The sequence below is a fragment of the Podarcis tiliguerta genome (genome assembly GCF_965153285.1).
Source record: "Podarcis tiliguerta genome assembly, chromosome: 17".
Lineage (NCBI taxonomy): Eukaryota > Metazoa > Chordata > Lepidosauria > Squamata > Lacertidae > Podarcis > Podarcis tiliguerta.
In genome coordinates, this window is record NC_139550.1 from 30,541,245 (window position 1) to 30,564,936 (window position 23,692).

General features: G+C 48.7%; 3 protein-coding genes across 11 annotated transcripts in view; 1 reads left to right on the forward strand and 2 right to left on the reverse strand.

Moving 5' to 3' along the window:
• Positions 1 to 23,692, reverse strand: part of MCOLN1 (mucolipin TRP cation channel 1) — a 91,031-nt gene that overhangs the window by 34,177 nt on the left and 33,162 nt on the right. The gene's annotated exons all lie outside the window — the stretch shown is intronic.
• RASAL3 (RAS protein activator like 3) overlaps positions 1 to 23,692 on the forward strand; it is a 126,806-nt gene that overhangs the window by 17,916 nt on the left and 85,198 nt on the right. The window lies entirely within an intron of this gene.
• The window catches only part of CYP4F22 (cytochrome P450 family 4 subfamily F member 22), a 44,405-nt gene that overhangs the window by 7,892 nt on the left and 12,821 nt on the right, over positions 1 to 23,692 (reverse strand). The window contains exons 1-8 of one of the 5 annotated variants that reach the window (XM_083420118.1): positions 21,677 to 21,813; positions 16,562 to 16,784; positions 10,165 to 10,309; positions 6,607 to 6,660; positions 4,455 to 4,582; positions 3,156 to 3,277; positions 1,642 to 1,909; positions 463 to 529 (exon numbers count right to left, since the gene is read on the reverse strand). In XM_083420118.1, coding sequence (XP_083276244.1) covers positions 463 to 529; positions 1,642 to 1,909; positions 3,156 to 3,277; positions 4,455 to 4,582; positions 6,607 to 6,660; positions 10,165 to 10,309; positions 16,562 to 16,784; positions 21,677 to 21,771 — 1,102 coding nt within the window. In that variant the 5' untranslated portion in view covers positions 21,772 to 21,813. Of the gene's footprint in view, positions 1 to 462; positions 530 to 1,641; positions 1,910 to 3,155; positions 3,278 to 4,454; positions 4,583 to 6,606; positions 6,661 to 10,164; positions 10,310 to 13,095; positions 13,241 to 16,561; positions 16,785 to 21,230; positions 21,394 to 21,676; positions 21,814 to 23,692 lie in introns of those variants that run through there. The other 4 variants (XM_083420117.1, XM_083420121.1, XM_083420120.1 and 1 more) reach the window with 4 other exon arrangements.

The following is a 23,692-nucleotide window of genomic DNA, read 5'->3' on the forward strand; positions in this document are numbered from 1 at the left end:
GTTTCCGGGTCACCTTCAAAGGATCATTCAGTTGACAAAAGCATCTAATCCCAGAGAGCCTCTCTCTCTCTCTCTCCCTCTCCCCCTCACCTCCAGCTGCACATATAACCCCAGAGTCTGGTTTTTACTGAAACAAAAGTATTGTGTCTCAGGAGACCAGCACACAATGAATGACCTGACCCCAATGGCTGTGGATAAAGGCTGCAGTTTGTATGCAGCAGAACTGGGGCAACAGCAGGTCAGAACCACGGACAGCACACAATGATCCTCTCTGGGAAGTATTTCACCTCATGGGGGGGTCAGAACATATAATTCAACCCCTCCTAAACACTCAGTTGCTGAACATGACCTGAAAATCCTTCTTGTCCTTCTGTGACTTGGGGGAGGAATTGTGCCCTGTTTCTGTCACCCCAGAGAGATACTGCAAACGGTGACTGACCAGACCCAATCCAGGCACCTCACCTTCAAACATGAAGGTGTCAGCTTCAGCTGCGATGTCAGCATCAGACAAGTGGCAACCCTCTTCATCCTGCAAGCACAAAGGCAGGTGTTTGCAAAGACCAGTTGATAGTCTCACGAGCATCTCTGCCAGGGGAGGGCAGCAGGGTTAGACCTGGTTAGTATAGCTCAGGCATCCCCCACCTCGGCCCTCCAGATGTTTTGAGGCTACAATTCCTATCATCCCTGACCACTGGTCCCGGTAGCTAGGGATCATGGGAGTTGTAGGCCAAAAACATCTGGAGGGCTGAATTTGAGGAAGCCTGGTGTAGCTCAGCTCCACACTGACTGGAAATGAATCTCTGTAATGGACTACGCAGAAATACGTAAGATGACAGGAAGGATTCGAAACCTGCGGGACCAGAGATTCACAGAAGATTGGAACAATCATGTGAACTATTTGAAGAGCAACTGTAATCAACAAATTACGCTAGTAGGACTACAAGAAGTTTTGTAAGGAGGAATATATGAAATATTGCAAAGAAGATAAAGAAGATAGACATTAGTTATGATAATTAAAAGTACAGTGGTACCTCAGGTTACATATGCTTCAGTTTACATACGCTTCAGGTTACACACTCTGCTAACCCAGAAATAGTGCTTCAGGTTAAGAACTTTGCTTCAGGATGAGAACAGAAATTGTGCTCCGGCGGCGCAGTGGCAGCAGGAGGCCCCATTAGCTAAAGTGGTGCTTCAGATTAAGAACAGTTTCAGGTTAAGAATGGACCTCCGGAACGAATTAAGTACTTAACCCGAGGTACCACTGTATAAGATATAAAAGTATGTTTTATTATTGTTGAAAATAATATGTTTATATATATATATATATACTCCATATATATATATATATATTCCACATGTATATATACATATATATATATATATATGTGGAAATGAATCTCTGGGGTTTCAGATAAGGGACCTTCTCCATGTAACAGAGATGGTTAACCACTGAGCTATGGCTCTTTCCTTTCCTTGTCCCCAAAGAGTCTGGTTTACCTCTTCTATAAGCCGCAGGGTTAAGCTTTCCTAAGTTGATGCCAACCTTCCTCTTTAGGCAGGGCATCAGTTCCCATAAAACTCCCCTCTTCCATAGACAAGGAGCCACACTGCCCCTTTCCTTGCCCTCTTTCTGCCTAGTACCTTTGCCAGCAAAAGAACATCAATGAAGTCCACGGTTTTGCCTTGCTTGGATTTGAGCCAGGCATCATCCCCCAAGCGGCTATGTGCCATTCGTCGCTGCTGAATCACATTGGCTGTGAAGCGGTGCACGGTGTCACACGCACGGCGGAAGCGGCGGCCGTTCGTCGATAGATAGTAGAGCCAGTCAAAATGGTGGATCAGGGCATGCTGCCGCAGCACGACAAGATTGCTGAGTTCCAAGATGGCCGCAATGTAGTCACTTGATTTCCTGGAACATATAAGAAGTCTACTTGTCAGGAGAAGACATGGGAGGAAGTCTCGGCAGAAGATGTCCTTGGAGTCTGAGAACATGGCCATAAGCAAGCAGCACAGGCCCGATCAGCTGAAAAACTCCCCAAAAGATTGAACATTTAGCAGGTAACAGTACCTGTTTCTCATTAGCACTGAAACTGCAAAAAGCCTAGGCTAGGCTTTTGCTGTTAGAATGCCCACGGAGAAACATCTAGTGAAGTACTGTCAATGGATACTTGTGATGCCCCAATAACACAGGTGTAGCACAATGCTAGGTGTTTACTCATTGGTAAATCCCACTGAGTTCAATAGCATCCCAAGGCAGCCCTCTGCTTCGTGAACCTGCTGCTGCAGACCAACACAGCCACCCTTCTGAGTCAAATACTTTCGTTTCTTCCTGTGCAAAACATTTAAGGCATTGTCAAAGCTGCTGAACTATTGCGGATCCCTGCAAACACACCTTGTAGGGATTTCCAAGGAACACTTGTTTACATCCCGAGGAAGCCCCCTGCCTACTGGATTGCTACGTGTTGGGATACTGCCAGGGAGACAAAGTCCATCTTGACCTTACGTCGTCTCCGGACGTCCATCGATCTCCCGTAGACACGCAGTATCAGCAATTAGCGACATGAGCTCCAGGAATAACTTGAAAAAGATCCAGAGCTCTTGCACACTCTATCAGCAGATATGCACAGCAAAAGATGCACCCAGGAGAGCATGATTTACAAGTTTATTCAGCGTTGATCAGAACAAAGAAAAACCATGACTGCCTGCTAGAGAGTTTCCGGCAGTGAGAGAGAATCGAAAGCAAAGACACAACAGAAACATCCTGTGAGACAGGAAATACGCAGACTCTGTGACTCAAAGCCTGCTCCCTTTTAAGGTGGAACGGAAATATCCTAACACTACGAGAGTGATTCATATACACCATTTGCTATTCTGTCACGTAACATAACCTCGTATCTTTTTCTGTGGGGGAGAAAGAGCATCTATTCTGAGAACAAGCAGGCAGTTCCTCCTTCTCCTGAGTCCTGGTTTACCCTCTCCTCCCCCCTTCCATTGGCTTTCCAGATCCTTATGATGTCGGGGCTACAGCACTGAAGCTAGCTTGCTCCAGACTCAATGGGTAAAGGGCCTTGTGGAACAACCTAGAGGCTGGGCGACAAAGGATCTATCTGGAAAGCCATGAGTTGCCCCAGCGTTCCTTCTGCCAGCCTACTCACTCTTGGCAGTTGCTGTCGTAGCTGAAGACACATTTCTGCAAGCTGTCCAAAGTCATGAGGCTGATCTGCTCAAACATGTCGATGGAGGCCGGGCCTGCCGAGGTCAACTTGCGCCACTTGGCCTGCCCAAAAATGGAAGGGGAGAACAAGAATCAACATTTCGGAAGGCAGCAAATGGTGAAGGACTGACCAGTGAGGTGACACAGCACGGGCAGAAGGGCAGCAGGGGAAGGCCCAGGCTGGGGACAGAACCACATTACACAGCGGGTGCAAATATGGCATATGAGTGAAGCTGAGACAGACAGACAGACAGACAGACAGAGATGCTAATGTTCAATATCTATGCGGGAAAGAGCTGGAAACAGAACTTTCTTTCAGCAGCTGACTGCGTAGCATCCCTATTGCATGGCCCCTTTGAGGCATGCTTCCATGACATGCTTAAATTATATTCAAACACGCACAGCCCATGCATACACATTTATCAACATTAAAAATGAAACATTAGTTTATTCAGTGCTAATTGCAGGTGGTGCAATCTAAAGTAGAGGAGCAAAGTAGGATTCAAAAAGTGCAGTTACTTTACAGGCAAATCCCTGCAAAGTCCTTCAAAACTGCTGGAGAAGCGGTAATATACTGTTGCAGCACACTGTCAGCAAGAAAATACTGAGTGGGGAGGCAGCTGAAAAAGCATACAAACCTAAGATAGGTACCAGCAGTGGGAGTAGCTGGGACATTGCAAATGTTCAAACACCCCCCATTTGTATAACATAAACTTACTGAAAAGCTTGGATGGAGAAGTGAGTTTCCCTATGTCGGAAAACTCAAAATTATTTTTAAAAAAACAACAGTAACAACAACAGCAGCAGCACTGAGTATTTGAATAAAACAAGGAGGTAGGCTGAAGTTTCTCTCTGACTAAGTGTTCCTTTGCAGGTATCCTCCCCCCCCCCCCCACTTAAAAATCACAATCTCTACAGCAATTATGGAGGAGAGGAATGCCCTGAATGCTGACACACAAGTTTCCCAGGCACAAGGCACAACTCTTTGATCAGAGTACATGACAAGTGGAAACAACAGAATGAATGCAGGCCATCTCTTCCAAACAGAAAGCAAGTGTGCATTGACTCTCACACACAAGGTCATGCAGACGAACCCCAGTTCATATAAGCTCCAGGGTAGAAAACAACCCAAAATTGGTCGCATTGCACAGATGGCGCTGAGGCAGAGCGATGTGTAAGAGCATGAGGAGAAGCACATGGAGCGGAAGCACATTAGCATGAGTATTTTGAAGGAGCTCACGTGCATGATGTCTGTGCTCTGGTTGAAGAATTTCATGTAAGGCTTCAGGATGTCAAAATGAAAAGCCGGGGTGAGCATCCGCCGATGTCGCCCCCACTTCTTCCCTCCGCTCAGAAGTAGTCCATCGCCTGGCACAAGGAAACAGAGGGTCATTGAGGTGCATTATCCTGGCAGCGGAACGGCCTGCCTGCAGCCAGTGAGACTCCCAGAGAAGATGAACAGCCAGGTCCACAAAATCACCCCCCAAATATCAAAATATCCACCCTGATGGGAAAACATGGGTGGAACTGTGCAGCACTCGATTTTGCCTAGGTATACCACTAGTTCTACTAGTAAAAAAGGAAAAGGTAAAGGACACCTGGATGGTTAAGTTCAGGCAAAGGTGACTAATAGGTGTAGCACCCATCTCGCTTTCAGGCCAAGGGAGCCGGCGTTTGTCCACAGACAGCTTTCCGGGTGATGTGGCCAGCAGGACTAAACCACTTCTGGAGCAACAGAACACCGTGATGGAAACCAGAGCACACAGAAATGCCATTTGCCTTCCCGCCACAGTGGTACCTATTTATCTACTTGCACTGGTTGCTAGGTTGGCAGGAGCTGGGACAGAGCAACGGGAGCTCACCTCATTGTGGGGATTCAAACCACCAACCTTTTGATCGGCAAGCCCAAGGCTCAGTGGTTTAGACCACAGCGCCACCCGCATCCCTTACTCTACTAGTAGCTAATGATCATGAAAGATAAAAGCAGAATTGCCATATTCAGGCACAAGACACCTCCATCAGATGGTGCGGACTAAGAATGAAGGACAGGCACTGGATCCTACCCTTGTCTGGCCACCCTGGGATTATCTGGCTTGCTCCTCCTGATAGGCAGGATGTTGAACTGCATGAACAACCCTGAGCTCAGAGGACATTAATCTGGTGGGTTGACTAGGGAGACTAAGGGGCGTCACTGTGGATGCAATATTATCTCTTCGCAAGGAAGTTCTAAAGGAACAGATACCAACTTTATCTCCCAATCAGAAGTCGATAGACCTGCAGGTAATTAGTTGCCCTGATTAGGCGGCAGTTGTGAAGTCAGCTCAACAATGATGCAACAGCCCCTTCGGGAGATGAACAGCGGTAGCTTTCTGGCGTCCACAAATTAGAAGCCTTGCAGAGAATGATTTTATTGCGTGTAAAGAGTCTCCTATGAGTGCTTTTTCAAGATTAACTGCAGTGTGAGAGGGGAATTTATGAGCTTGCAACTGGGGAGGGAATTCCCCTCCCCGGTTGCAATGCCTTAAGGGCTCTCACATGGAAGAGGGAGCGAGCTTGTTTTCTCCAGCTCTGGAGGGTAGGACTCGAACCAATGGCTTCAAGTTACAAGACAGGAGATTCCAACGAAGGGTCAGGGAAAACTTTTTGACAGCAAGAGCTGTTTGACAGTGGAACAATCTCCCTCGGGAGGACTCTCCTTCCTTGGAGGTTTCAAAGCAGAGATTGGATGGGCAACTGCCATGGATGCTTTAGCTGAGATCCCTGCATTGCACGGGGTTGGACTAGATGACCGTTGGGTCCCCTCGAACTCTACAATTCTATGTTCCTGGCTGCTGTTAGAATTCATCCCTGGCTTTAAACAAAAGGCTGATCCAGGTACAAATTAAACTCCCAAGTCTCCCTTTTATTATGGCTCGTCTTGTCCTGTGTTGTAACGCTGGTAACTCTTTTTTTAAAAAATAACTTTTTTATTCAAAATTAAAACAAACCATATTATCCAGAAATCATCCTTGTTTGACTGTATTATAAAAGATGCAGGAGGAAATGTTTAACAACAGGACCCACAAAGGAGAGAAGGGAAGTCCAGGAGAGTCTATGGAATCTTGTCTTTCTGTTGTATGTTGGATATGTGATTGTAAAACTGTCATTTGAAAAACCAAATGAACAGGATGCAGATCCCTGTTCTGCATCAATTGCGGGGAACCCCTGTCCCTCCAGATGTTGCAGAACCACCACCAGCTCCAGCAAGCATGGCCAATGGCCAAGAATGAGGGGAGTTGTAGTTTAATAACATCTGGAGGGCCAAAGGTTCCCCACATCTGCTCTACGTACTTATCCCTGGCACAAGAGCTCATGGTCTGACAAGTTTCAGGTGTGGGGTAGGGGTACCTTACCAAGCCAAGGCTTCAAGAAGCCATAGAAGAGTTTGTCTTTGGGAGCAACAGCAGCTGCAGGGAAGAGAAAAAACAGAAACACATTCAGTCTAGTCCTCTCTTTTTAAAAAAGTTCAGATCTCCAGACATTTAAGTATTAAAGAAATTGGGCATACAATTATTATGATGTTTATTTATATCCTACTTCCGCCCCCCCCCCCAGACTGCGACTCAAGGTGGCTTACACAAATCAAAGCAATAAAAATTATTTAAAGTGTTTTCAGGGGCACCTTCACTGGGGAGTGGAGCAAGGGAATTGGAACGCCTTCTGCCTAGCAGCACAGAGCAAAGGCTCAGGAAGGGATCATCCCCCTCCCCCGATATTTGCATCTGCATCAGACTAGAAGCACAGAATGGGCGCACTTGCAGGGAAGCTCACTGAGGCCAAGCAGCCACAAAAAGGGAATTATCATCAGATTAAAATAAAATTAAAATAAAAGAAGCATGGCAAAGATAGCACAGACTCACATTTGCCATGCTTTTATTTTGTTGGAGAGGTGGTGTAGTTGTTTTTATTTTCTTTACAAAAATTAACTTTTTCCTACAGAACTCCACCCTGAGAACATGCAGGGAGCATCCTTGGAGCTATGCTCAGATGCCATGATTTGCATAGCACCCTTCAACGCGCTTTACAAAACCTTCCCTCTCCCATTTCAATTAAAGCAGAATTAACCGCACAGCATTACATTTTGAGTCCACAGATTAATAGATGCAGAGCATGAATATACACATACACAAGCACACTCCACGTAAGGCATGGCAGGGTGGGACATTCTCATTTCTCTGACAGAGAAGGAAGACGCAGACCCGGTTTTTACGGGTGGGAGGGGGTGTTAAGGGAGGGGTAGTGCTTCTGGCGAGGGACACGTCCTGCTCCTTTGGGGGCAGTTTGTCCACCTTTGGTCCCCACCCTGCACTCGGCTCTCACCTGCGGCTCCTAGAAGCTGTTGGTGTGACAGCGGCCACACCCTGGGAATGGCTTTGATTGGCCAGCTAAACCAGGTGAGGGTAGCTGATGGGTCTCAAACCCTCAGTGAGTTAGGGACTTCTTCTCCGTGCAAAGACAGGCTCTGGCAGATTGAGCGGACGAAACCAGTAGTGCATCCAGTGGTCAATAAGATGATTTCTGCCCATGCTCTAGAGGCAAGTGAAGGGCAGGTGGGGCTTGTCAACCTGGAAAGGTGGTCCATGTAGGACAGGGGTCAGCAAGGCTTACTGGGCATGGGCCGGATCACTCCTGCGGAGATCCTCCGTGGGCCGGACTGACACAGCACAACACCAGAAATCGCATCTGCGCATGCCCAGACACTGGAAATCGCGCCTGTGATTTCAGCGTCTGGGCATGCGCAGACATGATTTCTGGCGTCTGGGCATGTGCAGAAGCAATTTCTGGAGAAGCGGAAGATGGTCCCCGTGCCGCACCGGTTTAGCGCAGCGCGTAGGGACTCGCCGAGCGGGCGGCTTGGTTAGGGGGCGGCTCATGGGCCGGTTAAGCGACCCTCATGGGCCACTTCTGGCCCATGGGCCTTATGTTGCTGACCTCTGATGTAGGAGAAGGAAAACTCTGATCCAAATATGCACTGCATTGCAGGATATATTAGGGAGAAGAAAAGGCTAAGGAGTACCCTACACAAATCGAAAGTAGAGTCCCTAAGATGGTTGGATGGTGCCTTATATGCCTCCTTCCGGCAGCTCCGGCAGCCAAGCTGGTGCCAAACGTTTTGCTCTGCTTTCCTTTGGACCACATCAGCGAGGCCAAAAGGGGGGTCTTGTCGACTGGGCAGCCCAGGACCTCCATGCACATTGCTTAGGCTTGCGCACTGCCGAGGCCCCTTTGGTGCTGCCAATGCAGCGGTCTGACTTCAGCCCCTTGAAGTGCACTCCATTGCCTCTCGAGAAAATCAGGTGCCAGCAACAGCAAACCCAGCTCAGCGGACTAACCATAAATTGTTTTCTGCTAACAAATTGTGATGGAAAGCCATGATTTGGTGTTAGCTTATGAACCATTGCACGCTTGGCGTTATGTCTGAACCAGATAGCCCTAATTGGTCCAATCCTCTTTGGCCAGTCCACTCCAGACAATCGCCGGGGCACAAAAACCCAACGCAAGAACAGTTGGGAAAACAAAGCAAGCTTTGGAGAAACAAGTTAGAGATTGTTTGCTTCTCTCTGGGATGATTCATGGTTTCCTGAACAAACCATGGTGAAAACAAGCCTTCCTAAAAGCATCTAGCAATGTCACTTTGCAATGATGAGTGGAAGAATTCCTCTGACACATTCAGCTTCCGACAATTGACCGTCCATTGTAATTACAGAGAATGCATGATTGGGTCTACAACTGCCAAAGGCTCCAGTGAGAAAATATAATGGAAGGTATCTCCATTGATTATTGATATATCCACAACCAGTTGATTATCATTTTGCATTTATGGCCATGCATGAACACTATTGCAAATGCCGCAGTTTCCCAAGGCTTCTTGCTGTGGAATATTCCAAATGTGTGTTTTTGTTGTGCAACTCACTTCATTTCCTCTTATTCTTCACATAAAAGAATTGCTCCCTATATTATCGCCAGCTCTCCACATTAATTTCTCTCCCCCCCCCCCATTAAGTGACATGTCTAAGATGGCAGTCTGAAGTTCAAAACCTGAACTATGCAGGCAGGCATGGGGCAAGTTGTCAAGGGCTCATTGAATTCTATGGACTGAAGCAGATAAGCTGCTTTGAAAATAGGGATGCCCAGTGCTATTTTTCTAGAAAAAGAGGTGCTGGAACTCAACACGAACACCTCCCTCATTCTCTTAGAATGGCAATGCTGCCAGAACTGAGTTGTGGTTTTTTTAAAAAAATATATACTTTTCAGATATATACATTTCACTGATTTTACAATCATTTTGACATTTTAAAACTTGACTTCCTTCCCCCTCTTTCTGCGGTTCCTTAAATTTATTTTTAATATCTTCTGCATATCCAAATTAACTTAACTTACTCATTTATTTATCTCCTTTAAATATATACTCTTACGTAACTGCAGGTGATTACAATGACCCTGCCAGTGTTTTGATCTGTTTACAATTTATCTGCAAATATTCAACAAACCATTTCCATTCTTTGCTTAAAAGTTTGTTATCTTGATTTCTTATTCTTCCGGTAAGTTTCGCCATTTCTGCATATTCCACCCGTTTTTGTATCCATTCTTCCTTGAGTTCCAGCTGGAAAAAAAGCCCTTGGGACATCCTATTCTGTAGCCTCCAACATTTTCCCATTGAAAATAGGGACGCCCTAAGGAAAAGTGGGATCAAATCAGAAACTGGGACAGCTTCTGTAAATCCGGGACTGTCCCTGGAAATTAAGGGTGCTTGGAGAGTCTGATCCAGCAAGATTTTCTTATGTTCTTATGCCCGACATGAGACCTACAGGCAGCCCGATGCCACCTTCAAGTCAGCCCGCTGCATGGCTCCAGCTTTGTGCCCTAAGGGACATCCTCTACACGTGCCCACTTTCTCTGCCACAATCTACCTGATTCCCGGAGCACAGGACCGATGGTCTCTGGATGGAAAAGCCTCAGAATTGGAACCCAGGGCCCAAACCACCAGACACAGACCTGCCCGTACTGGGCAGTCAGCTGCGCAGCATCCTGCAGCCCTTCCTCAGTGCTTCGTGCCTAGGACAAGGATTGGGTTAGCAGAGACGCCAGCTCAGCCTGCTCCCCAAGATCCGTGAGAGTAAATAAGCCCACAAAGCTTGCTAGCCTGCAAAGGAACAGTTAGTTAAGAGTCCTGAGGTCGGAGAGCTCCAGCTTGTCGCATTTCGATTGTAGTTGCAGTGGGGAAACGGCACAGCCCATGCTCTGTCCACCAACCCATTCACTCGCTTGTGTGTAATTCCTCATCGCCTACCAGGCTACTGACTAATTGCAAGGCCCAAGCTTTCCTGGAATGGGAGCAATATTAACTCTGTCCGTGTGCCAGGGGGAAAGATGGCCACCAGCAAGAAGAACCAAGCAGAAAAAGAAGGAAAGACAAAATGCAATATACTAGACCTCTCCATTCTCAACCTTGGGTGTCCAGATATTAAAAATGTAAAGGGACCCCTGACCATTAGGTCCAGTCGTGACCGACTCTGGGGTTGCACGCTCATCTCACTTTATTGACCGAGGGAGCCGGCGTACAGCTTCCGGGTCATGTGGCCAGCATGACTAAGCCACTTCTGGCGAACCAGATCAGCACACGGAAACGCCGTTTACCTTCCCGCCAGAGCGGTACCTATTTATCTACTTGCACTTTGACGTGCTTTCGAGCTGCTAGGTTGGCAGGAGCAAGGACCAAGCAACGGGAGCTCACCCGGTGCCGGGGATTCGAACCACCGACCTTCTGATCAGCAAGTCCTAGGCTCTGTGGTTTAACCCACAGCGCCACCCGCGTCCCTCTCTCCACTCGCGTCCCTCCAGATATTACTGAACTACAACTCCCGTTATATCTGACAGTAGTTCTACTACTCATGACCACTGGCCATGCTGGCTAGGAATGGTAGGAGTTGTAGTCCAGCAATGCCTGTGGATCAAAGGTGGAGAAAGGTTGCTGTTATAGAGAGAACCGGTACTGTTCCTATGACAAGTGTGATAGGAACATGAGGAAGCTAAAAAGCTGTGATGTCTTCTTTAGCTAGAAATTGACTAGCTGGCCAGGGGGGCAGGGAAGAGGCATAGCCCAACGGTAAGACGCACGCTTTGTTTACAAAAGACCTCTGGCATCTCCAGGGAGCAGGTGTGCCGACTCAGGCTTGTGGGTGCCCGCCGCCACAACGTGGACATGCGGTGTCACACACACATGCCTGCACATAGTGCATTTGACATCACACTATGTGCAGGCATGTGTGTGATGCTGCATGTCCGCGTGGCGGCGGCTCCTCTTCTTCCTCCTCTTTGCAGCCAGCGAGGCACCCTTTTCCGCAAGGAGGGGCACACTCAGAGAGTTCTTAACCTGAGGCACGCTTTCACTAATGGGGCTTCCCGCTGCCGCCGTGCTGTCGCTGTGTGATTTCCATTCTCATCCTGGGGCAAAGTTCGTACCCAAGGTACTACTTCCGGGTTAGCGGAGTTCGTAACCCGAAGCATTTGTAACCCGAAGTGTTTGTAACCCGAGGTACCACTGTACTGTCAACCACCCTGTGATCCTTGAATGAAGGGCGGCACAGAAATTTCATAAAAAACAATAATTATTATTCCTCTTGCAGCTAGATAGAATCACTAACACACACCCTATTCATAATAATAAAACCATCCTGAAAATCCACCATCAGAAAATGAAAAAAAAAACTTGCATTGTTACATTTATTTTTGTTTGCCTCTTCATTTAAAACATTGCATACTACCCTTTCATTAGGGTGGTCGTGTTATTCAGTTTAAGTCTGGTTTAAGGATAATCAATCCTAAGGAGGAAGGAGTTGAAGTTGTCTATCAATAGTTAGCTACTGGATAGCAGACCGAAAGGGCACACACAGTTCACCCAGTTAGCCTTTGACAAGACGGCGAAATGTGCTGCATTAAATCAATCATTAAGAACTTTGCATCTATATATGCAAATCAGTACATTTTATATGCAATTTTCCGCCCTTTTGGGGGGGGGGCTCAACCCTTCCTCAACAGATTCCTGGGCGGTAATGAAACCCTAAAAACACAATAAAATTGTCACGTTAAGGATAATACAAGGCAGCCACTAAAAATGTCCACAAATTAAAATGTCCGAGAAAGCAAAACGCCCTAGTCTAGAAACAAAACAAAAATCGAATGTGGGCACTGGCTGCACTTCTTTAAGACATGTGCTAATTCATTATTAAATGAATAAAGTCTTCTGCTTTGTTGTTATTTGGAGCACTTCCAGTTGGGAAGGGCGCTTAGAGAAACTGGTTTCAATCACAATACTGTATCGTGGTTAAAGTTATTGCATCTCTCATCTCAACACTGTTTCCTTCACTCCCATCCTGCCTTCCCCCCAGTCAGTTCAGTGCCTGTGTTGAAACTCTGGTCTGGGGGGGGGGGGGGGACAACATCACACCAGCATGAGACCATGTACAGTGGTACCTCAGGTTAACTACTTAATTCATTCTGGAGGTCCGTACTTAACCTGAAACTGTTCTTAACCTGAAGCACCACTTTAGCTAACGGGGCCTCCTGCTGCCGCCGCGCCACCGGAGCCCGATTTCTGTTCTCATCCTGAAGCAAAGTTCTTAACCTGAAGCATTATTTCTGGATTAGCGGAGTCTGTAACCTGAAGCGTATGTAACCTGAAGCGTATGTAAGCTGAGGTACCACTGTATTTGGGCAAGGTCCACCTTTCGCTATGGAAACTCCATCATTCATGCCTTGGGAAGATGGCCGCTACTGAATGCTGTGGCCTCTTGGGCCTGCGATCGACTCTTGAGTCTTGCCCCAATCTACCACCACAGTACCTGAGGCTGTTGCAACTGGCTTGATATAATCAGGATGAACCAAGGAAATGAGCGGTATGAAGGGCCCCATCCACGTCAAAAATCCCTGGGAGTAGGTGGCTACCAGCTCGGAGACTTTGGCCAAACCCTCATCACAGGGCATAACCTGGAAGCAACAGAGGCAGTGAGTGTGGGCACCAGCAGGGAGCGCGGTGCCATTGGGACAGGATTCTGGGGGCTAAGTCCGAAGCCCACCGGCCAGCAGAATGAGGAAGAGGGCCACCAAAGGCTGACCACATCTGGAAATAAGTGACGTAGAGAGAGGGACCCATGTGGGGCCGCTGAGTCCAAGGTCCCGCCACATCTAACGGCATCACTGTGCAAGTGGCAGGACTGCCAGGAACGAGGCAAAGGCAGTGATGGATGCCGGCCAAGGTTTGCAACAAGAACAAGAGGGAAGAGGTGGCGCTTCATAAAAGGAGCTTGCTGTGGGGCTTGGGCTCTGGCTGCCTGCCATCAGCAGGCATCTCAAGGTCTGGCAAAGGCCCAGTTCATCTCAGTGGGACGGGCATCGATGTTCCCACTGGCTGTGTAGGTGACTATACAGACAGCAGCTGGTAGGCAGCAATGAGTCCCAAAGCCAGAAGCTTTCTCAGAATTCCAGAGTGGTGCTTCATATTCACTAGAGATGCTAGGGAGACAAGAGCATTGCTTAAGGAGGCATATACTGCCACCCAGTGCTTTTCTTCTAGATAAAATGGGGCTGGTACTTGTTTACCCTCAGAGATAAGCACTGTTGCCACCCATCCCTAAGCCCGGGGGAGGGGGGGAAGGATGGGGGAATGACCAGGGGCAGAGCAAGTCGATCGAGTGCCTGGGGCGGCGCGTGTGCCCTGCAACCAGAGGCAGGGCCAGCTGCCCGTGGGGGGGGGGGCAGCTGCGGCAAGATGCTCTGTGGGTGTGATGGCCTGGGATTCAGACTCGGAGGCTGAACCTGAGGAATCCCAGCCTGCACAGGATTCCCCGCCTCCAGAACCAGCTGAGCCGGGGCTGGGGCTTGAGCCTGAAGGGTCCTCACCTGTGCCGGGTCCTCAGGTGCAGGTACCAGCTGAGTCTGCTCTGGCTCCGGAGGTGATGGAGGACCCATTGCCTGCAGGTGCTCCACTCTCAGCCCCGTCAGGGGAAGCTGAGGTTGCCTCTGGGTCCGGTAACCCTCCAGCCTCTCCTGAGCTGCTGAGGCTCAGGGCAGAGAGGTGGAGGGAACTAAGTTCCTGCAGGAGGAGTGCTCGCCTCCAGGCCAGGAGAGGCGAGTCACCTGTGGACCGGGGCCACCCTGTGCATCGGGACAGATAAAAGCCAGCTAGCCCCAGTCCCAAGTTGCGGGAGCAACATTGTTGGTAGCCAGTTCCTGCCTGCACCCTGTCCTGCCGTAGCTCCTGACCTCACCCAACTCCCTGCCTTGGACCCCGCTTCATCTTTGATGGACTGCCTCCATACTGCACCCCCGACCTCAGAAAGGACTCGGACCTCGCATCACGGTTGACCCATGGGACCAGCACAGTGGGGCCTCCGAGGCGTCTGCCTGCCTCCTCCCATTCAGCTGCCCTACAGCTGAGGGGGAGGCGGCGGGTGGACTGTTTGGGGCAGCGTGGAGCCTGCGGGTGCCCAAGCCACTACGTCACTCCCAGGAGAGATGCGTGGCTTGGGCACGCTGCAGGCCCCGAGGTGAGTGCCGCCCGCCATTTTGCCACCCCCCTCAGTGGTGACACCCGGGGTGGCCCGTCCCCACTGCCCCCCTTCCTCCGCCCCTAGGAATGAGGATGATGAGTGCATAGGGGTTGATTGGGTGGGGCAAAGGGCTCAAGCCTATGAACCTCTGGTGGATAATTTGTGAGAGATACCCATGCCAAAAGCCAGGAACAAAGGCAAGCAAATGAGGGTTTATCCTCACTCAGTGACTGAGTGCTCTTTTTTCTCGCCCCACAGCTTTCACCACAAAAGGATGACACAAAAGCATGACAAAAGGATATGGAGGTTATCCACAGGTTGCCATCAGCTCTGATTCAGTGGTAAACAGTGTTTTTTTGCAGGGAAACTCCAGAATTAGAGAGAGAGAGAGAGAGAGAGAGAGAGAGAGAGAGAGAGAGAGAGAGACTTGGACACGGAGCTTTAAAGTGCAGACTGTGACTGGAAAGTGTGAATAAAACCCGAGATGGCCTTGTCATGTCCCTGCCATGGGCACTGCTCTACCCCAAAGTCGTCTCTGGGTGCATGCCCAGTCCCATCTTGGCAACTCTGCTCCAGGGAAGCCCGGCCTGCTCATTAACAGCTCAGCAAAGACCTCAGCAGCTCCTGCCAAGAAGCTGGCCTCCTGAGGGACGTGTCACCAGGCCCAGGGCTCACAGTGTGCCTTGAAACAGTCCTGCGAGCAAGGGATGGTGAGAGGGAGAAACAAAGAGGGAGAAAACAGAGGAAGCGCTGTGAAGTTTTGGGGAAAGAAGAGCAAGGAGCCCGCTAGGCAGGGAGCTGAGTGCACGTTTCTGGAGCCTTTAATTTCTCTCCAACCCCCCAATTAAGGTGACCGGGTCTTGCTGCTATTGCATTCTGAAGGGAATTGCTGGGAGCAGAAACCTCTGCCTGACTTCTACACGGCTCTGCCATTTCTGTGGCTGGGAGCAATCTGCGGGGAGGACGAGCCAAACTGTGGCAGAGCAGAGCTGGGTTCAAATAACCTGCAAGGAGAAAACGCAAGGAAGAGGAAGACAGGACCGTGGTTGGGGATGCGGCAACATTTGTGCAAGCTGGGAGTGGAAGTTGTTTGTGAGAACAAAGGACCCATTCAATCTGTCCCTGTACCCCTTGTGGCAAGCAAGATCTATTTTCTGAAACAAATGTTTCTCCCTTCCTCACATTCCAGCTAGAGCGCGTTCCCAATCTGAATACATATGCCGTTTGGGCTGGCTCTCTCCTCATTTCTGCCTCCCGTTTACAGTGGTACCTCAGGTTAAGTATTTAATTCGTTCCGGAGGTCGGTTCTTAACCTGAAACTGTTCTTAACCTGAAGCCCCACTTAGCTAATGGGGCCTCCTGCTGCTGCCGCGTGCCAGACCCCAATTCCTGTTCTTATCCTGAAGCAAAGTTCTTAACCTGAAGCACTATTTCTGGGTTAGCGGAGTCTGTAACCTGAAGTGTATGTAACCTGAAGCGTATGTAACCTGAGGTACCACTGTATAACACAAATGAATGGATGGGTGGATGGTGTCTCAGACTGAAAGACATTCTTAGAATGTCACAACCAGCCCTCCCTGCAGTTCTGGATTTAGGCAAGCCTTGCGAGCCATCGGCACCCAGATATGGCGGTCTTCATCCCTCGCCCACCACAAGGAGGGATGGCTGCTTCAGTGCCCCCTCCTTCCCCTCCCCTCAGCCAAGCTGGAGACCTCCCTCCTTGACCAAGCCAAGCCGCAGCTCCAGAGGCCACACTTACCAGGTTGAGGTGCCCTAGGAGCCAGTTGCGACGCGGGGGCTCTGGGAAGCAACGCAATCTCTGGCAGTTAACGTAAAAGCGGTGGCACATGCCAAAGGCGTCCGTAAGCGAACGGAAGAGCAAAGCCAGCAGCAAAAGCCCGAGGCTGGAGACAGCCATGGTCCGGAACAGGGTCTTCTCGAGAGCCAGTTTCTCCAGGATCCAGTCAGTGAAGGGCAACATTCTGGAAGAGGGAGGCAAGGAGGAGAGGGAGGCAGAAGAGACACAGTGTGCTCAGTGGGAGAGGGAGGCTGAGAGCAAGAATTTAAGCAAGCCTCCGCCACCCCCAGAATCGGTCACATTGGACTCTCTCCCTTCACATTGGCTCCCCCCCAAAAACCCGCTACACCCTGCCAGACCAGTGCACATTGAAACTGGAGTAGGCGCCCTTTGGTGATGGGCCAAAAACCAATAAAATTCCACCTTCGGACAGACTCACTTTCCTATTTCCCTCACGGCGCTGGCAACCCTGCAACTCCCCAAACAGTGGGCAGAATGAGATTCCAATTAGCCATGTGTATCCACCCTCCACTGTGCCTGGAACTTTCACTTAAGTTGTCTTGGCGGTTGTGATCAGGGCCAAGAGACCAGCTGAAGGGGGGCTACTTTCCCTTCCACCTTTTTTTTTTTGCCTCACTCCAATTCACTTCCATGGGAAAGATAACAGTGCTAACATATTTTCTTCTGGGGGGGGGGAATACCCGGGGGCAATTTTGAGTGCAAAAATAGCACAATGGGATATGGTGAAGCTGCTCAGGACCGCAATATGTCAAGGACCGCCTCTTTCCATATGAACCTACCCGCACCCTGAGATCATCCTCTGATTTGTGTGCCTCCTCCTTGAGAGGTCCAGAGGGTGGCAACACAAGAACGGGGCCTTCTCTGCAGTGGCTCCCCGTCTGTGGAATGCTCTTCCCAGGGAAGTTCGCCTGGCACCTTCATTATACTCCTTTAGGCACCAGGCAAAAACGTTCCTTTTTAACCAGGCCTTTGGTTGATCTGATTTACATCCTATGCCCTTTTAAAATGTGTTTTTGGGGGGGAGGGTTATTGGGTTGTTGTTTTTATTTTTATTAGGTATTTTGTGGTTTCATATCTTGATTTTATTCTGTGAACCTCCCTGAGACTCCCAGGTATAGGGCGGTATATAAACTCAATAAATTAATAATAATAGTAATAATAATAATAATAATAACAACAACAACAACAATAATAATTCCCTCTGCTGCTTCTCCACTCAAACTCAAGTCTCCCCCAGAGCCTGGCAGAAAGATAACCAATTTGGACCCAAAACAAACATTGATGCAAAGCAGCTTCTTTACGTATGGGGATATGATCGCTGCCTTGACCAATTGCTCGCCTCTCATTTATCACCATTCAAAAAGCAGAAAACCTGCCGTGAGAATGAAAGGTGACTTTGTGACGTCACAGGAGGCAGCCAATCAGAGAGCTCTGTTCTGCAGGCTGGCTTCCGTCACTGTTAAGACCCAGCTTGCAACCAAAGTGGATGTTGGGGTGAATAAAAGGGATCCCACCACCTGCTGCCCCGGGCAAGTCCTGTATGTAGAGATTGCCTCTGATTCCCCAGACAGAAACTGGGAGCATGGGAGGAGACGCTGCTTGGGGTGACTCAGAAAGAGCCCTAGTGTTGATATAGCCTAGTTTCTCAAACCTAGATTGCCTAATCCACTAATTGTTTTCGGTTTGCACAGTAGGGCAAGGTGCAGCAGAAAAGACTGCCTGCTTGCACAAACTTTTCAAAGAGTGGTCTCCCTCATCTGCTCTGCCTTCCTTCCTTCTGAGAACACGGGACAGCCTGATAGGGAGAGACCCGGTGGGTCCTTGTCTCCTCCTTTTGCAGCTCAAACAGTACAGGACTTCACGCTTTGCTCTGCAGTTATGTGAGAGTAGAAATTACAAGTGCGAGAAAGAGGTTATTGTTTTTCCCCTAAACCCTAGAAGCCTTGGCAGCTGTGTGCTAGAAACAGAACACTCATCTTTAGCAGGTAAAGTTTCAGGTGACATAACCAGTTATACTGAATGCATTTGGGGGGAGGGATTGTGGTGGCGGGAAAGGTAAAGGACCCCTGGATGGTTAAGTCCAGTCCAAGGCGACTATGGGGTTGAGGCGGTCATCTCACTTTAAGGCCAAGGTCGCCAGCGTTTGTCCACAGACAGCTTCCCGGGTCATGTGGCCAGCATGACTAAACCGCTTCTGGCATAACAGAACACTGTGAGAGAAACCAGAGCGCACGGAAACGCCATTTACCTTCCCGCCACAGCGGTACCTATTTATCTACTTGCACTGGCGTGCTTTCAAACTGCTAGGTAAGCAGGAGCTGGGACAGAGCAATGGGAGCTCACACTGTTTGTGGGGATTCGAACCGCCAGCCTTCCAGTCGGCAAGCCCAAGAGGCTCAGTGGTTTAGACCACAGCGCCACCCGCATCCCCTGTGGTGCAAGCCCCACCCATTACAATTAGGCACATTCTTTCCATAGGGTTTAAAGAAGACAACAGTCTACAATACAAATACTGGTGTAAACAAGAAGAGAAACACTAGAATGCTTGCATTGATGACTGCTGCTGTGAATGGTCCATATGGGCATCTTGAGTATTACATAGATAGCTCATAGACCATGATTTTTTTTCCTATTTGGACCCATTGTTCTCTTTCTCTCCCTCCCTTCTTCACTTTGGTATTCCTTTGTTGTTTTTTGGAGAAGGTTGCAAATTCCAAGACAGTGTCCTGGGAGACTGAGATATCCTCCCACGTTTCTTTTCTTTTTTTTTTAAAGAAATGTTGCCATTTCTGATGCAGATTGGTGCCCATTTGTTCTTTTGCATTTCGTTATCACTTGATTCCCACGCCCCCGCCCATCCACATCCCAAAGTATGCACATATAGCGATTAAATGAAGATGATGCCTCTCTAGTCTGCCAAAGTTCATACACTCTACCAGAGTGAATGTGTTGGTCTTCCTCACTGCACTTCCTAGGTCAGGGTCCATGTTTTTAGAGCGCTAGCCCTTTGACAGGAAGACATGGCCAGACTGCGTCCAATAGAAAAGTGTTGGGAAACTACGGCAGCCAACTTTCTTTCTGTGCCACAAGCGCAGCTTGGTTTTTCTAGGTTCCGAAATTCCAACAGATCAGAACAGACTATTTATGTACGTGACCATTGCTGTTCGGATGTAACTAGCAGGGGCGGATTTAGGTTTGATGAGGCCCTAAGCTACTGAAGGTACTGGCGTCCTTTATATGTCCAGCTGTCTTTTGCCAACAACAATTTGTTGCTGTTTTTTGTGTTGAATATATGCTATATGGTAATTTATGGACCTAATAGGTCCATACACAACACAAAACACTGTTGCTGTATGTAGGTTTTATTTTATTTGGTTTTATATTATATTTTGGAAATGTACATCCAGGTATTTTTTCTTTAATTTTTTGGGGGGCCCCCAAGAGAGTGGGGCCCTAAGCTATAGCTTGTTTAGCTTATACATAAATCCGGCACTGGTTACTAGCCCAGAGATGGAAAGAAGACGGAATCCCTACCAGGGAAGAGTGGCAGATTAAGTTGATGGACTATGCCAAAATGGCAAAAATGACCGGAAGAATCAGAAATCAGGAAGAAAGACCAAAATTTTAATAAGGAATGGGGAAAAGATGTAATTTACCCTTAAAACCATTGTAAACTATTAAAGTTATGAGTAGGATTAGAATAAACACTTGTGATTTAATGTTGAATTACGGATGTAATGGAGATTTAATAGATTTGGATTGATAGACAAGATGCAGGAGGAAAAGGTCAATATAAGGACCACAAAGGGGAGTCCAGGAGATTCTTCGGAATTCTCTTTCTATGCTGGTTGATAACTGTTTGTAAATTTCAAAATTTGAAAAAAATAATAATTATAAAATAAAATAAGGGCAGCTTGGTTTGTCAACATTTAGCAGAGGGCCTCCTTGGTAGTGGCGTCCACCCTGTGGAACGCCCTTCCATCAGATGTCAAGGAAAGAAACAACCTATTTGACTTTTAAAAGACATCTGAAGGCAGCCCTGTTTAGGGAAGTTTTTAATGTTTGATGTTCTATCGTATTTTTAATGTTCTGTTGGGAGCCGCCCAGAGTGGCTGGGGAAACCCAGCTAGATGGGTGGGGTATGAAATAATAATAATAATTGTTGTTGTTGTTAAAAGGTTGGGTACTTTTGGGGGGAAATCATGGGTAAATATACCCCCAAAAGAGGACATTACGGGAGGCATGCTTTGGTTGGGGGCAGTGGCGTAGCATGGGTTGTCAACACCCGGGGCAAGGCAAGTAATTTGCGCCCCCTAACCCGTGGATTTTAGTAGGGGCAGAGAGCTGCGACTGCCACCCCCAGATGTTGCGCCCGGTGCGGCCGGTCCCCCCTGCACCCCCCACGCTACGCCACTGGTTGGGGGGGGGGAGCCTCAGTTAATTGAGTACTTTCAACGCTTTTCAATATTTTTTGTTGATCTAGGGGAGGCAGCTGAATCCCTTGGCGACGCCCCTGGGGGCGCGCGTCCGTGCCCTTTTTGCAATATTTATTTCCCCTTGATTGCATGCTTACACGATTTATCTCCCCTTTCCTTCCTAACACACAAACCTGCGATGCACTCCGCGTTACGCACAGGAGGAAACCCAGCAACCGACCGAGCGAGCGCCCCCCGATCCCACTTCCCCTTCCCCTGCGGGGGTCTCTGCGCTCCGCTCCGCCTTGCTCGGGGCCACTTTCCCGACGTTGCTTTGGCAGGTAGACAGCCGCGCCAAGAATGCAGCCAAGCAGGTGCGGAGGGGTGGGGAGCCAGGGGGGAGGCGGCGCTTCGGCGGGGTCTGGGCTGCCCAGGAGCCGACAGCATCACCTCTCCACCCCGGAGAGGATGCCCTTTGGACTGCTGCAAGCTGGCGCAGGACCTTGGCTGCCAAAGCCAGAAAACGTGTCTCGTCGGGATGGCTGGAGACCCGCGAGGAACGCGGATGGCAGCTCAGCGGGGGCGAAGCATCTCCTCTCTCCAAAGAGTCCCCCTGCAGCGCGCGGCTTCCCTTCCTTACCTGGCCTCGCGCGTGCGCTCCCCTTCCCCTTTTCTACTCCGTCTATTTCGGTGCTGTGCCGCAGGTGAGAAGCGAGCCGGGAGCCACCTGAGCATGCTCAGCAGGCGCCCATCTCCGCCTTCCCTCTTCCCGCCCCTCCAGGCGGGGCAAAGATGAGGCGCTTCTGCCCCCGGGCGGCCTTACCCATCTCCCCTTTGCCCCACATTTCTTTCTGGTGTTGTAAGAATTCTAAGGTGTCAAATATAGAATGAATATTCATAAATGCGCACATAGCTAAATATGTAAACCAAGTGTCTGAAATTTTACAGGAGAGCAATCCTGAAGCCATTTTGACCTCAAATATTCCTCTGCAGGAAGGGAGGCAAATGGGGAAAGCCTTCTTTGAGGAAAAGCCCGGCGCCCCAGCAGATCACACACAGCCCTCTAGTGGGGAAATAGGAAAACCAAAGGAAATTCCAGCTCCCATGCAACCAACCCTTCTCTTGACATTGCAAAGAAATCCTGTGTACCCTCACCTAACAAAAAAGGGTCAAGATAAAACAACACAGACTTGTTGGAAGCTAACGTTAAATAATCATAAACTTGCCTTCACAATACTTCCCACAAATAGAGGACACCCATCATATGCTCAAAGAAAAGAAAATATTCCCGAAAAAATCGGAATAGTCACCAGGGGCCTCGTGACAGCAGAAAATATAATCAAGGTAAAATTCCTCCCTCATGATACGGCCCAAAATAGGGCTACAGTGACTTTTAAGGACGGGCTCTCAATAAACAGACCCTTTCAAATACAGACAATTTCCTGAGGGCTGGCTTGCTTGTGCACCGTTTCTTCGAAGACCCTTTACCACTTCTAGGAGCACATAGGCCAGCCAGACCAAAAACCAAAACCAGCACTGCAGAATCCTTCCCGTCGTCTTTTCGCTTACAAATCCTGTCTTAAGGATGTACAGTGGTACCTCGGGTTACATACACTTCATGTTACATACGCTTCAGGTTACAGACGCTTCAGGTTGCAGACTCCACTAGCCCAGAAATATTACCTTGGGTTAAGAACTTTGCTTCAGGATGAGAACAGAAATTGTGCTCCGGCGGCACGGCAGCAGCGGGAGGCCCCATTAGCTAAAGTGGTGCTTCAAGTTAAGAACAGTTTCAGGTTAAGAACAGACCTCTGGAACGAATTAAGTACGTAACCCAAGGTACCACTATATTTGTGTATGAATAGGGTGAGCCTGTGACCTGGATTCAGGAACTAAAGTATTTACCATCACAAAAGAATGGCCAAGCTGCCCAGGTAATGCAGCCAGCGACCATTATCAGGTATCCTGGCAGACAGGATTTCTGCTGAAGACCCGCCTCCTATGATGTATGTATGATGATTTTGGGGTGGTCTTTGACTAAGGGGGTTGCACAATGTCAAAAGTCTTTAAAGGTTCCTGCACACTTTTGTTCAGGGTCTCTCTCTCCTTGGAAGGAGCGAAAGGAACGTTGTTGCAACAGAAAAATAAATATCTCCCTTGCTTTCTGCTGGATCCTGCCTCTATCCCTCCTCATCTGAGCGATCATGGACTTAGGGGACTCAGATTCCCATGGGGAGTTGGGCAGCAAAAGCCCTTTAAATATTTGAAGGTGGGTATCAGATCTCCTCTTAGTTTCCTCTTTTCCAGGCTAAACATACCTTACTCCCTCAACCATTTCTTATAAGGCTTGGTTTCTAGACCCTTTCTCACCTGGGTCCTCTTCCGCTGCACACATTTCAGCTTGCTAATATCCTTCTTAAATTGCGATGCCCCAAACTGGACACAGGAGTCCAGGTATTGTCTAATCAAGTCAGAATCAAGTGGTACTTCCCTTGATCTGGACACTATACTTTTGTTGATGCAGCCTAGAATAACTTTTGCGTTTTCCCTGCTGCATCACACTATTGACTCATGTTAAACTTGCAACCTACTAAGACCCCTGGATCCTTTTCGCATGTACTACTGGCAAGCCAGGTGTCCCCAATATTAGATTGGT